General features: G+C 41.1%; 1 protein-coding gene across 3 annotated transcripts in view; it reads right to left on the reverse strand.

Annotated features, from left to right (window-relative positions):
- The window catches only part of BICC1 (BicC family RNA binding protein 1), an 808,889-nt gene that overhangs the window by 151,542 nt on the left and 638,600 nt on the right, over nucleotides 1–18,747 (reverse strand). For all 3 annotated transcript variants that reach the window (XM_086922454.1, XM_086922453.1, XM_086922451.1), the window contains exon 4: nucleotides 13,766–13,845. In XM_086922454.1, coding sequence (XP_086778580.1) covers nucleotides 13,766–13,845 — 80 coding nt within the window. The remainder of the gene's footprint in view (nucleotides 1–13,765; nucleotides 13,846–18,747) is intronic.

An 18,747-nucleotide genomic window follows, 5' to 3' on the forward strand; every position in this document is an offset into this window, starting at 1 on the left:
ATTGTCCACATTATCTAATACCAAATTATAAATACATTTAACGATTTACGATCTGGTTAATAAGGAAAAATATGCATTTTTGCCCATTACATTTATTGGAGCATTTTCTGCCCTATCCGAGTCTATAAAGAGGTTTGCTCGCTTCAAGGGTGTGAGTGGGACAGGAGAAACTTTATTAATACTAGCACATAAGAATGTCTGTGTCTTTTTCTTAATGATACAGTGGAATATTTATCGGAGGAACCCCTAGATGTCTCCATTATAGCCGAAAGGTGAGTACCATTACTATTATTTGCTGATGATGCAGTACTGATGGCGAGAACAGAAAATACAATCCACAAGTTATTAAAGCGTTTTGTGGATTATTGTGACAAAAAATAACTGATCATTTATGGAAGTAAAACAAAGAGTATGGCAGTGAGGCAACCCCCCCCCCAGTTTCACGTGAAAGCCTTTGATTGACGGTGTTCCCATCGAGACTGTTAATCAGTACAAATATCTGGGGATTCGGTTTACTAAGAAATTGCATTAATGTAGCCATTTACAGAAGGCACCTACAAGTCCTGAGGCAAATGGCCACGCCGTCTTGAAGTTTAGACAAAAAGAAGTTTTCAGGAGCATTAGTATTATCATACAAATATACAAGCAAAAGACAGTGACAGCAGCTCTCGATGAGGCGGAGCTCTGGGGGTATGCAAACCTACATCCATTGCTAGTGGCCAAAAATATCTTCCTAACAGCCCTGCTGAGGTTAGGGCTGGGCACCCCTTTATTGGACCTTTATGCAGAGCTTAGCTTTACCCCAGTATTGGAGATGCCTGCCCTCAGCTCAGTGCAATATTAGGTTCGGCTGGTGAGAAACCCAAAGCCAGCTATATATTTAAGATCTCTGGAAGATGCAACCTTCAACTATGGCTGCCGAGGGAGCACATGTTTTCCCTTGTAAAGAATGTTTTGAATGAGCCGCAGATGGGGGGCCTTAGGGTCTGACCCTAGTGGTGTAAGGCAGGAAACTACTGATCTGATCAAACATTGATATCAAGAATACCAGCGGTTGAGGAAGCCTATTGTCTTGAAATCTGGTTCTATTTAGCAAACTATTTTAACAACGATCATGGCCCTCCCTGCACATTTTATCTAGTTTCAATATACCCTGAGTTTAAACGAATGCTGTATGTAACATTCTGATTGGGCACTCTGCCGACCAGGGAATAGCTAATCAGAATACAGAGGCTCGCTGCTGGTCTTTATTACTATGACTGTAAATTTGGATGGAAAGACAATCTATCCCAGTTTATCCTGTTTTGCACAAAATAGGATTTTGCACGTAGGCATAGGCTCCTTCCCCTTTTTAAACTTCACGGGGTTAAATATGTTCAAACGGCACTGATGCTTTGTGCTAGAACAGACGATGAGTGTGCACTCAACTCCGTAGCATCATATTTATGGTCCAGGTGGCCACACCTGAGAGAGCTAGGTATTATACCAACCAGATAATCCATTATAGAGTGTGTTTTAATTGATTTTTTCTGTATTGTATTATGTATTGGGATACAAATTGGTTGAACAAATTTTCTTCTCTTCGAACCCTCCCATGTTACTTTCACTTTAATGCAACGATGTATTAGATGATTGTTTATACCCGAGCTGTTTGTGGAGGGATTGCTTGATCTGTGGACTTACCCTACCTTGTTTTGCACATGTTTTTACTATGGCTTTGCCCGCAGCAACTGAGTGCATAGGCATTCGATTGTACTGTATATGTCTTAAGTACTTACGAAGAAAGTTTTTGTTTTGTTAACTCACAGTTATAAGTAAGGCTATAAGCTGAAACAATAAACAAACTTGGAAATTTGGAATGTCTGTGGGTGTTCCCGGACTTTTAGGACATTCCCATTCTCTATAATCCTCTCCCATGATTGCCCACAGCTTGCGAACAAAAGCAAGTAGGTTTTCTAGGTTTCAAAATAGCAGGTGGGTTTTGCCAGGATTCAAAATAGCTAACAAGTGTAACAATTATGTCACCAGAAATGATGGTGTATGACTTCTGCCTTCTGATGTAATTACAGGAAATTACAACAGACTACTCAGGAAGGAGCAGCCCTGTTGTACGTCCTAGTACACACCAAGAGCTGTAGAGACCCGATACATCTACGGCAACAGTTAGTGCGGTGTATTCTAGAGAGACAGTTCCTCCGATAGGGCAGACATGTATGACATGAGGTAAATTTCTCTCAAGTGCAGTGCCAGTCTCATACTGCCTTCCGTCCCAGATACAGCATTCTGCATCCCCCGAATGGTGCAGTAGCCGCTCCGGTTTATCACTTCATAGGTTCAGTATCCTGCATGCAGGCAGATGTGCAAGCACTAATTGAGAGGCATAACTTGTGCAGAGACTTGAACAAATGACTGGTGCAAAGATGAGGCTGCACCCACAACACCAGGAAGGCAACATGAAGCAAGACTTTATTCTAACAGGGCTTCTGCTACAGACTGTGAGATATGACCAAGCAAAGGTTGTGTGTTCAGCGGCCCTTCCTAACACAATCTCATACACTGCAAGGGCTTGCAGCCAGACTAAACACTAACAATTATTAAAGCATGTACTGTAATTTTCCCCATAGGTAGATACACAACATCTGTGAAGAACTGCCCATTGACAACCTGCATTCACAACTATTAACAGTTACAAATTGATTTCAATGGGTTTTTCAAAGACCTGCATGGATCTCAGGGGTTTAAAGTTACTGATAAACCAGAAGCTGAAGTTAACCAGCTGTGAGTTAATGTCCTAGTAGCAAAATTGTGTCTAGTGTGCAACCTGCTTGGTAATCTAAAATACCCTTGTTAACCATTGTGCAATCCTGGACAAGTTGGTTTATTTCTTTATTTCTTTATGCCTCAGTTGCCTTGTGCGCCGAAAATGGGCAGACTTGGGCATAAGTGCTACTAATAAGCAAAGTACCAACTATAAGCAGAGCCAGTGGAATTATGCGGTTCTAGTGGTGGCCTACTTGTACACAATTATGTTACAAGAAAAGGCAAATTATGCAACATAATGCAGAACATTTTGTGGCAGTTTCAGTTTCAGTTTCATAAACTTTTATTCGATTACCACTTATTTGCAATCATAAAAAGTACACGTTAAAAACAGTGAACATAGACAAAACAAATTTTAAATTTGAAAGGAGAATAATATTTTCTAATTTAAAACGCAAAAATTTAAAAAAAAAGAAAAATTAAATTAAAATATAAAAATTATAAGATAGAAATACGTAAGCTTTAAGGTGGAAATTTCAAGTCAGTGATTAGCTTGGCGTATTTTAATACTAGCTTTTAAAAAAGTGACTATGCACTTTGCAACATGTTGCGAGTCCAAAAGCTGCAAGGAAAGGAATGCAGGGTGACATAGTCTATGACCAGAGAATTGGAGAAGTGGGAGAATCCAGGATTTTCGTGGTGATTTATAATATTTACAAAAGAAGATAATATGAATTGATGATTGTTAAGAAACTCCATCACATGGGCAGTTCATGAGAGTACGAGACCAGTTTTGAACTTCGGGAAAAGAAACTAAACGGAAAAAGGTGTTGAAACGAAATCTTGTCATAAGATATTTCTCGTAATTAGACAGATAGTACGTCAGATAGGGTTGGATGCCTTTAACAATTTGGATTGCACAGATTTGATTGTTCGAAGATTTTGTAATCTCCATCTGGTTGCGCAATTCTCTCAGATGGACCAAGTACATCTTCTTTAATTCTTTTCTGGAGATGTCTTCAACACTAGGTGGGTCGTCAAAATAAGACCTACGGCCAAGATCATTGAAAAAGTTCCGCACATAAACCAACCAGGGGATCCTGTGCCAGTTGGTTAAGGCTATACAGTCCGTGATCAAGGATCGTGTCAGATGACACTCTTGTTTAGACCATATGCGTAGCCATAATAGAATTGGTTGGGAACGAATAGTGTCTGTAATATATTCCATACCAAGCTCATTGTGTGAAGCATAGTTCGGGGCGCTTTGCGGAAGTGCCAGCAGATATTTAACAAAACCGTTCTCTGTTATCTGTATGGGGTCTATGTGGCCATAACCCCAAACGCCTGCTCCATAGGTAGCCACACTATGGCATTTAGCATAGTAAATTTTCAGGAGTTCGGGTGGAGCGGGTTTGCCTAACTTTCTCGAAAAGGAGACCAGGGCCGATGTTGCTCGCTGGAAGAGAAGTTTTCTACTGGCCGTAGCCTGCCGCCAGTTTAAGGAGTCATCTACGAGGATGCCCAGGTATGGGTATACAGAGGTTTTCTCCAATCTTGTATTGTCCACCAATATTGGTTTGGGATTCTTTTTTTTTTTTTTTAAATTTTTGAAAACCTTTATTGTGCATTATGAAAAGAACAAATACGGGCCCACAACCATCAGGCCGGCCACGAATACTGTTGAAGCACCAAAGCGCACAATACGGCGACACGGTATCACATTATCACATAGGCAGACATTTAGAGGTTAAACTGTAGATCATCATGATACCATGTCCCAGGATCAGTGAAGGTTAATTTTCAATATTTCCATTGCAACTATTAAGTACGACATTCCCATTTTGCATTGTAAAACATAAATTATATGTGAAAAAAGGGCGGAGTCCGTGCGGGCACAGCACGACAGTAGCGACAAAGTCACCAACTAGTCAACAAGCTAGAAGTCAAGTCCCCCCAGGCGGGATGGCGGCTTGGTTTGGGATTCTTGATCCTGGGACCTATATGCATGGTAAATGTCTTTTTTATATTGATTTTTAGACCAAGTGAATCCATAAAGCTGCAGTATTTGTTGAGTTGTTTTTGAAGTTGATTCAGCGTTCGGGCTAAAATGACGGAATCATCTGCATATAGCAGTGTTGGTATTGGACGATGATTTATCTGGGGTAAATCCTGGCTCCCTTCCAACATGGCCTGCTCTAGTCCATTGGTGTAAAGATTGAGCAGGAAGGGAGCCAGTACACATCCCTGTCTTACTCCCTTTGCTATTGAAAAGGGACGAGATAGCTCACCGTTGACGCCAAATCTGACGCACCCTGTGGCGTCAGAGTAGAGTTCCCGGAGGAAAGCTATAAGGGGTGGGTCCACTCCGAGATCACCAAGTATTGACCAAAGTTTAGCGTGCTGAACACAGTCAAATGTCGCGCTAAGATTGACATATACAAGAAAGATATTACCTCCTTTTGCACCTACGTACTTTCCAGTCAAAAGGGCGAGGTTCAGGGCATGCTCCACCATATTGCAGGTCGGTCATGATGTTGTTTTCCTGGGCCCAAGATTGTAAGCGATCCAAGAGCACCCAACCTGCAATTTTGCCCATGGTATCCAGAAGGGAAATTGGCCTATAGCAGGCCGGATCGTTCCGATCGCCCTTTTTAAAGATGGGGAGCAGGATTGACGTTGACCATGACTGTAGCAGCCCTACAGATGTTACTGCTGCCAGAACCCGAGTAAGTATTGGTGACCATAGTTCGGTATTATGGAGAAAAATATCCAATGGGACTCCGTCAGGGCGAGGAGCTTTTCCGGGTTTCGACGCCTTGAGTGCTTTTGTGACTTCCACATGGTTGAAATGGATGTTTATCGGATAGATGTTCTTCTCCAACTTATGAGCTCCGCTATGAGCTATTCCTACTATGTCTAATTGAGAAAGACCAAAGACTTTTGAAAAATGCGTGACCCATTCATCTGCCGTGACTGCGACATCTAGATGCTGCCTCTTTGAAGTATCCGCCAAAAAGGGGGATCTGATGACTTGCCAGAATAGAGCACTATCCTTACTTTGGCAGCTGTCGTGCAGTTGAGCCCAGAGATTTTTCTTGATTTCTCTTCTGCAATCCAGTCTAGCTATGTTATAGTGTTTCCTTAAATTTGATATTTCCACTGGGTCCCTCGTGGGTCTGTGAAGGGCTTCCTTTAAAGTTGAAAGGGCCTTTCGGCAGGCTGTATCGAACCAGCCTGGAGAGGTGGACTTATTGTTCCTATGTTTACCAGAAAGTTCCTTTCCAATTATCTTCAAAATATTCTGGAAACTACCCACAATTGTCTGGGGAGTGGAGGCTGGTGATAGGCAGTCAAGTACCCAAGGTTTGCTTTTTCCAAGGACCCTCTCTGTTACTTCCACCGGGTCTACCTTGGCCCATTTGACTGTATAGCCATTCAATTTATTCATAGTTAATGAGTTCTGTTTTAAGTGACTCAGAGTGATAGAGTGTGATTTAACCATTTTGGGCTTAACTCTTACGCTAATCGGAAAATGATCGCTGCTAACATCTGTCCCAGTAGAGGAATTAGTCACTTGTCCCTTGAGGATCTGGGAAGTCAGAATGAAATCTATAGTGGTTGAGAAGCCTCTACCGTGGAAAGTTGGAGAAAAATCTTTTTGTGGTTCCACTAGATCATTTACAAAATCCAGTTCTAGAGAAAATATGAACTCATTTAGTTTATTGCCACAAATAGAATGAGCAAAATGGGACAGAGGACTGCCGTGTTCGTCTTGCAGGCCACAGTTTCCACAGTTTCCCTTTTTGTAATTGGGACATAGTGAGAGATTAAAATCGCCACCCCAGATTGTGTGTACTGAGCTGGGATGGGAATCATTTTGCAGGGATGCTAAAAAAGTGGTAATTTCAGTTAGTGTTATTAAACTGTCCATTGTAACTGAATTATTATAATAATTAATCAGAATATAAGTGCAATCTTTGGTAAAATTTATTTGCAGAATTTGATAAGTCGGGAGATCTTTTACCTTCCGAATGGATAAGGAAGGCAGAGTATTGGCAATGTATACCGCAAGACCCCCCTTTGGTCTGCCCATAGCTCCCTGGATTGCTGGGATATGAAATGTTCTATAACCCAGTAGATGGGTTGGAGTAATAGACCATGTTTCCTGGAGGCAAACTATCTGATGTTCCCTCACGGTTTCAAGCCACGGCTGCGATGACAACTTGGAGCGCAGACCTGCGACGCTCCAGTATATTATTGAAAAACTCAGGTTTAAGTCAGATGGTAACTGGGAGACAGAAGGTTGAGATGGTAAACGCTCTAATGGGATCATAGTAGTTTTGTTAATAATACTCAGATCACTAGGGTGATGGGAATTTGTGTCAATTTCGCCCATGGGGATTACCGGGAAATTGGTCATCATTTCATTTAAAGTAGCATTGGGAGATTCTGCAGTAGTCCCAAGCTGAGAGCTAATGGTAGTAGGCGAAATTAATTCTCATTGGACCTGAGGTTTAGGCGGGTGTGATTGTGAACCATGAGTTAATGGGGGGACCGTGGTTTTTGAGGCCTGGGTCTTACTCTTTATGGCCCTAAACGGTCAATCTACCATTTCCAGGCAGTCATACCTATTTCTGGTTGGGAGACCCTGCCAGCCCTCCATTGGATAGTGGGATCTGCCTTGTTGCCAGGGCTGGTTGTGCCAATCTCTATTCCCATTTCTGTTCCCGTAGCTGTAGCCCGCCTGGTTCCATTGTCCTTCCTGGGAATGCTGCCAATCAAAAATGGGAAGGTGTTGGTGTGTGTTCAGTGGGGGATAGAAGAAAGAAAGATGTTGGGCGTCAATTCCGCCCTTTTTCCCCAGAGTTGGCCATGAGCAAATATGATCCACGGTACTTGGATCCTTGCAATTTACTATGATACAATCACCGTGGATTGATTTGCGTTCGTCACCTATTCAGGTTACTCTGCGGACTGTAGAGATCCCTCTGGAATGGTAGGACTCCAGTGGTCTATTTAGGCTTAACCACTGCAGGACCTTATTCTTAAGTGACCAAGCAGTTTCATCCATACCTTCAGTTAATTCAGGAACACATGTGAGAATAACCGTGTAGGGGGTTGCCTCCGGTGGGAGGTGCACTGGGCGTCTTGATCGTGGTCCCTTTTTGGGTGCCATCGGGGGTTGTGTGACCGTCGTTTTAGAAGGTGAGATTGTCGGTTTATTGTTTGTGGCTTGGTTTGTAGTTGTATCTGCTGTTGTGTTTGCATTTTTTGCTGTTTTTACAGGTCCTGATCCTGATGGGGTCTGAGGCGTATCAGTAGATATTTTAGCCTTTTGCACACCTAACGCTGGGTGTTGCTGTTGTTTTGCTAGTGGAATAGTAAGTGGAACAGTAAGCTTTGGTTTTAAGAGGGATGGAATGACCATAGGAGACTGTTTGGTTCCTGCACCGGGTTGTGAATGTTGGGGAACTTTTGTAGGGTGTGTAGAATTTCCCTTCCCTTGATTAGATGGATGTGAGCTCGGCGCAGTAGAGTGAGTGCGTGATAGTATTGCTATTTGGGCTTCCAAATTCCTCAAAGTAACCTGTATAGGTTTTAGATGTTGGGAAAAAAGCTCTTTGATTGTGGTTAATATTTGCGAAGTAGAATTACAAACTTTGCATGGGTCCCCCAGCTGAAATATCTTCGGTGTGTTATCTATATCCTCTACAATAATGGTAGGAGCTATGGAGTTGTTTTCAATTGGTGTATTTTTACTTGGTTGTGTGGGCTGTGGGATCTGATCCCTCCCGGATTCCAAAGGGGTGTCAGGCGCCATTACATTACCGCTTGAGATAGTGTTTCCCCGTTTGGGGATGGCTCCTTCCCTAACTCCCCGGGGTTACCTGTGGTTGATTCCAATGTGCCCTGTAATTGACATGCCTCTAAATCCGGGGTAATCTCTATATCATCTGACAAAAGAGAGTCTGACTCTGATTGAGTTACAGATAGATCTACTGAGCATAGTACTGTATGAATATCAGCAACCGTTGCAGATGATGAGAGAATAGTAGTGGTAGGAGCTTGTTGAATGGGGGACGTCGCGGTAGCCAGAAGGCCCATGGAGGAGCGTTTAGCTTTAATAAGGTCCAAGGATACTCTGCGTTCCAGAAGGGAAATACTTTGCTCAATGGCCTCGTTGGTCCGTGAGATGAATTGATCTATAGGGCCTGTAATCTGGGCTACAGCCAGTGCAGTTTTTGTTTTACTTCTGGTTCTTCCAGGCATGATAAATGAAGGCGTAAACAAAGTACAGGAACGTGTCGAAGTGGACTTGCAAAAGGAATCAAGGGGGGTGGCCCGGTCCGGTCCCTACCGGTCACTAACGGGCAACAACTGGCCCACCCTTGGCCCAGGCTTCGCCCGGCGTCCCGCGAGGCAGGGCTGATGCTGGTTTTCTGCGCCTCCTGGCGCTCCCCGGTGACGCCGGACTCCGCAAGGGCTTATGGGTCTTGTAGTTGCCCCTCGCCGGTCTCCGCTCGGCGGCCCCCGCTCTTGATGGATTTACGAGCGGCCGGGCAGCGGGAGCCTGGCGGGCGGGTCCAGGCGGGATTCGCGGGGTCAAGGAAGAAGATTTTGGCCACAGTTGTAGAACACAGCAGCTAGGTCAAAGCAATACAAACAGGAAGTTCTGTGGCAGTATTATTTCACTATTTTGAAATTTTAAGATATATTAATAAAATCTGGGCAAAGCGTTGCCTCATTAGTACAAGGTTAACACATGACTACAGCAACCTAAAGGTGAGTAATCAATGTTCGAAGTGGGTCTACAAATGTACTGTCATGTTTATCACTCATTTTTTTGTAACATGTGATGGTGAATAATGTGGTGATGACAATTTTATTTATAAATGTGTTGCACACATTAATCTGCAGCATGCATACTTACACATTTTGTGATATTCACATTAAGTTGACCATTGTTTGTGTAGGCATCAATTTATAATGGCTCCTGTTAAACGCTGTTGCTATCCTCTTATTTTTCCTCTTTAACATTGCAGGAGCCAAACTGTGCCACTCAAAGTTAATTGAAATGTATCATTTTGTTTTGGTTTCTGTTATTTGGAGTATAGAATATGGAGTCCTGCACCTGCAAGTGGGATTATATGCCTGAATTGTAACATCCCTCTAAAGATATCATGCCTTCAGAGGCTCCATTTTGTGATAGCTGAGAAGACCACCAAAATGTCACCATCACAATATGTTCTATCCTGATTGGCCCCCACTGGGATCCCCCATGGGAATCATAGGGGGTTGAAACTTTCCAGCAGACAACATGATTTAACAATGCATTGCTGAGCTACTTAGATTCAGATGCCCTTTCCACTTTTCTCAGAGGAGACACTTTCTTTACCCTTGCACAAAATAGTTAAGACTCCTGGGCAGATTCCCTTCTCACATTTCTTGGTTTCATCTTTATTAGATTCTGTCTTTAGAGGCTTTACTTGCTGACATCTTCTGCTTGCCTTTTCCTACTTAGCCAACTTCTCTAACTAATCAAATTAGGGATTCCCTTCATGTGAAACTGTACCTGATTCGATTTACTTCATGAGAATTTGAAACAGTTTGTCTCTGTTTTTGCGATTTTGAATTACTTTGATTTATGACAAATTTGAATGATTTGAAATAGTAACTTTGCCATCCGTTAATAAACCTTACAGATCTATCACTCTCCTTCATTTTTGTGGGGCCAAAAATGCTTCACATCAACAAACTGTGTTTGAGTTGCATTATGCATCAGTCTCGGCTTAAAAGTCCATCTGCTGGAGTGCAGCCTGTACTTGAATTTGCACCAGAGATCTGCACCGTGCAAACCCCTGCAACAGTGGCGACTGTAGGAAACCCATCATTTTGTAAAAAATACTGCACCTGTATAATCACATTATTCCTGTGCCACTGACTATATGTTAAAATGGACGACGCAGAAAAGACAATAAAACACATTGTAGACATTAGTGAATGGTAAAATTCATGACTAGTTACTTTCCTTCTCAGTAGGGACAATCTGGGTGTACACTTGTAATTTGCTCCAATTAATGCCTCAGGAAGTTGAACAATGAAGATATCCTCATCTTGGGCCTTGTCAACTCTGTACAGCTGTGAAAGACTGTGATGGAGATACAGAGCCATTTAAACTTTTGCCCTTGAAGATATAGGTATCTTGATATGCCTAACAATGAGTACAATTTATTTTTACACTTGATTTTACATTATTATACTGATGTAGTGCAATGGGTTATTCCCACTGTTCTTGTATTCTGCGCTTGATGAGAAATTCCCAATTCCGCTAAGATTTGCTACATTCAAAGGGCTTTTCCGTTGATTCTCTGTGTTTTATTCATTCACATAATGTCTAATTGTTAATGTGTCTAGTAATGTTCCAGCATCTCCAGACTACATTAGCATAGAGGGTGCTGAATAATTCTTCATGTAGTGGGTTAGTGCTTGGGTGGAAAGGCAATATGGCATTTATTTTTGATGTGCTCTGTTTTGCTGAAGAAATTATACCTCTGCTCACACCAGAGTGTTGCTGTGGTTTCTGTAATTTCATATCTGAAAATATTGTATAAAAACCTTCGATTCTGAGGGTGAGCAAGAAGACTTTCATATTTCACTAGGGATTCTGTCCAATTCTTTCCCAGTTTTGTTACTTATTTGGACTTATTATACTTTCTGATTTTTACATACTCTGTATAACTCTGCATTTGAGTGCATTCATGGCATTGGCCCTATACCACTTATTTTGTAATTCTGTAATAAAAACCTTTCACTTTTCATTGATCTGGAATTCAGGTGTTGAGTGGGTGCACTTAATCTTATCTAATGAATTGTACTTTGTAGTAATGATGTTCCATGATGTCCAATAGATGTGATGTGTTTGAGCAGAGCACGCCAGGACTGGGGCTGTCTGATGTGAGGGACAATGGTGGGGCTGCGAGGCGTGTTGCTCCAGTTTCTCTTATTTTTTTGTGATGCTCCATTTCATTAGGTTATTGTGGATCTGTTGCCAGTCCTCACTTCCTCCATTGTCTCTTTTGGACCATTTCCTCCAGGAAATGTACTTGTGCTGACTGTGTGGTCATTTGTGAACCACTACATGTTCCATGTTCTCTCTGTGCTTCTAGTTTCTGTAGGTTCCTTACAACCTGAAGACATCCTTGGTATGTCATCTTTAACTTCCTTGAGACCACTTGTAGAGCATGAATTAGTCTCCAACTCGTCGCCAAAATGTAGCAATGATGTTCCATACATAGAGGTGATGAAGCAGACTAAGCCGATTAGAGAAACCCTTTTATAAAATGTTTGTCTTGATAAAGCAGTGGGTCAGAGCTTTTTAGCAATTTCTACTGTTGTTTTGCACCTTATTCATGCAGCTTTTTAAGACCTGCTGAATTGCCACCACATTCTGCTTATAATTGCCTTCAGAGTGTGCTCCTAACTGATATAAAAAGTAGGAATGAAATCCCACTGAGCATCGAGTGATGCTATTCAACATAGTTCACAGAACCCTTTGATATTTAGCAGTGTTAAGGGATTTTTCTCATTATATTTGGTCATAATTCTAGGAGTTCATTCATTTGCACTGCAATTTATTATTATGGTTATTTTTTCTAATTAATATATACTTGATTCCCTTTTGCGACCACATACGGATTTGTTGAGCTTGCTAAGTAACCTTTTTTTTGTCTCTGGCTCAGCCTCCTGTCATGAAAATCTGCATTTATGAAAGATATTCTGTTTTGTTCTTCATATTTAGCAGAAACTGGACCTCTTGTGCTGAAATGAAGTGTAAATTATTTTGTGCCTTGGAGGATGTTCTAATTACATTCACACTTGAAACAAAATCAAGGACGTTTCCTGTTCCTGTTCCTAAGGATGATGGATCAATTATTTTATTGTAATACATGCAAAGATGTAGTGTCATTCTCTTATTTTTAGGTTATGGGTTCATATCAATTGTGCATTCTCAAGGTGTTTATTATCAATGTTGCAATTAATGTATCCCGTTTATTAAAAAAACTATTGGTTGCTGTCATTATCACCTCATTTCAATCAAGTCAAGTGTGTTCATCCCATGTAAAGAAACCCTAAAAATGTGGTTGTGTGCCAAAGCGTTTTGCCTCTTCATCAGAAGTAGATTACATGCTGACTTTGTGCTTAGATATTTTTATAGGTTTTTGCCGAAGTATAATTAGAGCTAGTGATCAATTGATTTCGTTTGGAAGTTGACCTTCTGTTAAATCCTCTCACTAAATGGTAATAATTATGAATTTGACTAACTATTTTGCTTTCTATGATGAATCTAAATTTTAATAATCCCTTGTAGTGTTGACTTTGAATATTTGTCTCATGAAGGTTTGATTACATATTCTAATTGTTTGGGTCACCGTCCGTAGTGACTCACTTGACCCCGATCCCGCAAATCGAGCACTTAAACAAAAAAAAGACACGGACACTATTAATGTTGAATACAAAAATAAACAGTTACATAAAGGATAACCATGTGAAAGGGAAACCCCTCAAATTCATAAATGCTATCAGGGCCTACCTCTTTAGATTCAGTTGTGGACTGGCATCTTTCAGCCCTGGTATCTGTGTTCATACCAGTCCCCGTAATACTGACGAAGTGTGGTGAGTCTACTACTAAAAAGTGTTAGCAAGAAACCTGTTTGTGCTCCCACAGGGTTGTGTACCAGCCAGGATTGCTTCTGATCCCTCCAGCCATCTGCCCTAAAAGTAAACCACTGGCCTTCTCCTTCTGGCTTTTTTCTGTATCCACAATAGCAAGTTTGTTATGTTGCTTATTGCAGGGTTTCAGTGCAAATCAAATTGAGTGAAAAATAAGAAGTGCTACTAATTGTGGCTTTGACTACAAATTGCAGACCAGGCCTACTTAGTACATATCCTTTACTGTTCCTTCACAAGCAATGTACACTATGTCAAACAACTTAAAACACTCTACCTTCGTGTCCAGAACTGACATAATCCTGTCTTTAGCTTCCTTCACGTACTCCTTCTTACCAGAGACTTTAATATGAGGATCTATATGGATGAAGAAAATAAACTGTCAAAAAATGTTGGTTTACATAGTTATCATTCAAGTAAAATATACAAAAAAAATTAATCGGACATCTTATACGATGCAATGGAAGATAGTCTTTAGGTTATTTACATTATTTCATATTGCGGTTTGTGGATCGAAATTATTGAAACATCACAGTAATCAATGTAAACAAATTAGGATGCTAACACATTATTATTATTAATTATTGTCACCTATGTCAAATTTTATTTCACCCTTTGTCCAAGGCAATGGCTTACAAAGTTAGTCAACACTTGACTTTTCCCGCCTTGGACTAGACATTAGATAATAGTGATTGTCTGGTAGGTAAGTTCCAAATATGCCACTGGTTGTATGGCACCTGGACACTTAGATAATGTCAACTATTTCTTCAGAGCATGGCCAAAGCACAAGCAATATGCAAATCACATGTGAGATGAAAATTGGCATTACCTCATGTAAGAACGAACAAAAAAGGTCAAAACTGCTTGACATTATTCAAACATCACAAGCTACCCCAATTAAACCGCAAAGAAAATTAAAATGACTCAGAAAAAAAAGGTATGTTGAGATGGAATAATATTTGTCTTTTGTTAAGTCCAGCATCTGAGACTTTAATTTATAATCCTATTTCCTAGAACAGGTACTGGATCACTGGCAGAAAACTCCTAATGCTGTAGTCGCTTTTCAAATAAAATATAACCTTGCTCAAGACATATCTGCACTATACCTGATCCCGATTAAGAAATAACACTTCTTTCATTTCCAACAGGCCATTACTCTGCTGTCCTAACTAGGAACTATGCGAAACACAGAGCATGCTGGGCATGCAATGAGCTCCTTAACTAGGTTATGGAACACCAAGAAAAGGCAAGAGGCACCAGGAGTTTCCTACACTAGACAATGAGTAATACATCCCTTACCCTGCTCTTTCCATATACAAAGCAGAAGCACCTAAATTGCAGTGAGTCTATAAGGAAATGAACTCTGTTGCAAAGGATTGTATGGAAGACTGTGGTACATTATTTCAACTACTGTAAGGTACCAAGGGCCAGATGTACATAGATTTAGGTTTGCGATTACCCAATAGCAAAGTTTTGTGATTCTCTATTAGCTAACTGCGAACAGCTATGTACTACAGTGTGTTTTGCACTGTTTGGGATTACCAGTGTGACGCAAATTGACCTACCTCGTTAATATTCTAGAGGTAGGTCGCAATTTGCGACCCATTGGGAATCACTAAAGTCACAGGAATGAGGGCCAGGTCAGCAGACCACCATGTCTGTGATTGCTTTTAAGTTTTTAAATAAATGCAGCACATTTTCCTTAAAGGAAAACAGGATGTGTTTCAAAAACAAACAAAAAAAAAATATTTTGATTTTTTTGAGAGAAGGCAGTGGACCACTTCCTGTTTAAAAAAATGTTTTTCCAACCATTCAAAAAGGGGATGGGGTCCCCTTCCGGTTTCCGAATGGGTAACCACCTACTTAAAGTAGGTGGTAAAATGCAAATGATTTGTGACTGCATTTTAGTTGCATAACATTTACACATGCCACTGCAAGCCTTGATTAGGTAGGGATGCCCTTAACACACTGCTTCCTAATACTGAATCGCTAACCCATTTTGCAATTTGATAATAGGGTACCGAATTGCAAAATAGGGTTTAGTACATTGGGAAAATACTTTTAACCAGTCCCAAACTGGCCAATTTTGTGAATTGGGCCGTTTGCAACCTGTAAAAAGCATCACAAATCTGGCCCAAAGAATTTTGTTGAATCTGCCTCCACATTATTCACTTTGGCAAGATAGACCACCAAGAAGAGTGATGCTTTGACTCAGGACACCTGGCCAAAATGTCAACTGTTACCTGGTGCAGAAGGCTGGCAGTGGATTGACACTGCTTATTCAGAGAGAACATCGTTGAAGCATTAGGGTGAATATTAGAATCATTTCTAGTGCACACCATTGCAGATGGAATGTTCTTTCATGAATTACAAAAAACTGTTTACATTTGGTTTTGTTCCATTGTCCATGCCTTCCAGGTCACACTTGAGCAAGAAATAACAGACTAAATTCTCTTCATTGATTCATTAGGACCTTGATTATACACAATTTCCTTTACGAATGAATACTGTAGGTTTTTGAAGAAATACAGTTTGAGCACAGAAGTTTTTAAATTGCTATGAATGGAACCCACATTTCGGAGTCTGTACCAATAATGTCACAGGGATTTGTGGAAATAGTCATATAAATTGTTATTGGTAAATGTTGAAAATACATTGTCACCTACTACTGCTGTGTTTAATGACCTTATTTAGGAGGAATATAAATTTGTCCAAGAAATACGGGGCCAGATGTAAGGAGTCATTTTGAGGTTGCAAACAGCCTGATTCAAAGAATCTGGACATTTGCAACCATGTAAAGGCATTATGGTATGTGTTAAACCCAAATAGCGATTCAGTTTCATGTTGCTGAATCGCAATTTGGGTTTGTGAATATATACCGATTTGGAAGCGGTGTGGTCAGGACAACCATTCCAAAAGTCGGATCGGAATGGGCTGTATTAATGTTTTGCAACTGAAAATGGCTGCAAAACATGAATACTTTACCGACTCCAAATATGTAACCCATTCACAAATGAGAAAGACTCTCCAAGGGACCCCTGCCCCTTGGTAAACGTTCTTTTAAATGTGGTTTAATAGGAGGCATTGTGCCTTCTCTTAAACAAACAAAATATTAACTTTTTTTTTTCTAAATGCGGTCCCATTTTCTTTAAGTGAAACGGGCTGCATTAAAAAAAAGCCTTCCTTATTAAAAACGCAATCACATTCATGGTGGTCTGTTGACCTCAGCAGACCACCATCCTTGTAGCTATGATTCCTAGTGGGTCGGAAATTGCGACCTCTCTCATTAATATTCATGATGTAGGTCAATTTGCGACCCATTAGCAATCCATAATTTAAAAATAATTATTTCATACATTTAGAATAGCGATAGCCAAACAGCGATTCAGAAAACAAAATTGCTATTTGAAAATGGTCCAAGGTGAACACCATCACATTAATGTCTCCACTGTGTAGATTTTTTGTCATGTTGGTGTATGATAGTTAGAAAATTGAGACTTCAATTTACAGAGGGTAATATTCCTTTTGTATATGATTTTATGCCTTGAGGTTTTTTTTTAAACTGTTATTTTACTTACGCTGTACTACAAACATTTTTTTATTAATTGAAACAACAAATTCTTTTGAAAGTAAGACTGCTTGCTGTGCACCCTACAGAAGTTCCAGTAGGTGACACCAGCACACCTATTACTATTGTTGGGCCAAGAAGAGATGGAAAGTAACAAATATCTCAAGATACTACTTACGGTTTTTAAATGTGAAAGTGTGACCAAAGGGCAGCCACATCGCCGGGTGAGCCGCATCGCCGAAATTGCCGCATTTGTGAGGGGGACTCTCAGTCCCAGGAAGCCCTGCACTGAGCAAACTCGCCACAGCTGAGCACCCATGCCCTTGGGAAAGCCTTCAGAGGAGCTCACGGCACCCGCTTTGCGGGACGCATGCGGGAATGCGCCGGGCAAAGCCCAGGCCAAGGGCGTGCCAGTTTGAGCCTGTTACAGACCGGATGAGGCCGGGCCGGGCTCCCCCTCTGATCACCGCACCACCTCAAGGTCAATGACTTCGATAAATCACTCAGCTACCTACTATTTTGCTATTTAAGCTATACAACTGGGCACTAATTTGCGTCTAAAGATGAGTAAACGGGAAGGAAGGGGAGAGGCGCGCATCCTAGTGGAGTTGTGTCAGGGACACTGGATCAATTTATATTAAGAGCGACATTCTTCTTGGAAAAGGAGATACCAATTACAGAGCGCTGTCTATCTCTTGTCCCTTTACTGCCCAAAAGATCTTCCCTGGGCGGTTTGGCCACAGCTCACTCTCCTGATCGTCGCTCTAACATCAATATTAATGTCACTGATAAGGCAAGCATTTCACCGCAGATCCTGAATGACTCAGTGGAGGCACATATTACTTATCCATCTGCTGAGCCTGTCCAAGAGTGCGTATCCAGCCCACCCCAACGAATCTCTACAAGATCTGTGCCCCTATCCAAAAATAAAGGCATCAAAGCCATCCCAAATTCTACCAAAGTACCTAGAACAAACAAAAGGGGAGAGGGTGCAATAATGGACTCTTCTAACGAAGTAGACAGTGCCCCTTCCATCTGTGAAGTCTTGAACCTCGGCCCAACAGGAGCCTCACGCCCAGAAGATAAGGAGGCAATATGATAGAGATTGGAAAATTTATTTTTAGCGTCACTAGAACCCTTTTAACCAAAGACTGAGCCAGATTGAGGAACAATTAAATAACTTTGAATTACAGGCCAAGTCTAATCTTTTCGTTCTCGAGGGCCGACTTGCTCAAAACAAGCTGCCTTCTGTGCCAATACCCTGTAAGACGAGCAACACTGTCACTGCCAAACTTTAAAACACTAATCAACTCCCTATGAAATCATTGCCAACCGCTACTACAGTTACTAATTCCGCCACTGTTACAGTTCCAATGACTGGAAGTTCCATCGATCTGGAGAACATGTCAAGTGAATTTGCTTAATCTATTGCTAGTACTCCGGGCGATGAATGTTTTCTTGCAGTGACAGCAGCTAACTATGTGCCAAGTACTAATACACACATAAGCTGCGCCACAGCAAAAACAGGCTAGTGCCCCATCAGGGACTTATGGCCAAGGACCGCCTATGTCATCTGAAGGGTAGAGAGACAAAATATCAAAATTAAAATATCGATATACAATAATATCGGTGATTTAATTTCGATGGTATAGAATATCGATGTGCAATAATATCGTTAGACAGAATATCGA

This window comes from Lissotriton vulgaris, chromosome 5, assembly GCF_964263255.1.
Source record: "Lissotriton vulgaris chromosome 5, aLisVul1.2, whole genome shotgun sequence".
In the NCBI taxonomy this organism is placed as follows: Eukaryota; Metazoa; Chordata; class Amphibia; order Caudata; family Salamandridae; genus Lissotriton; species Lissotriton vulgaris.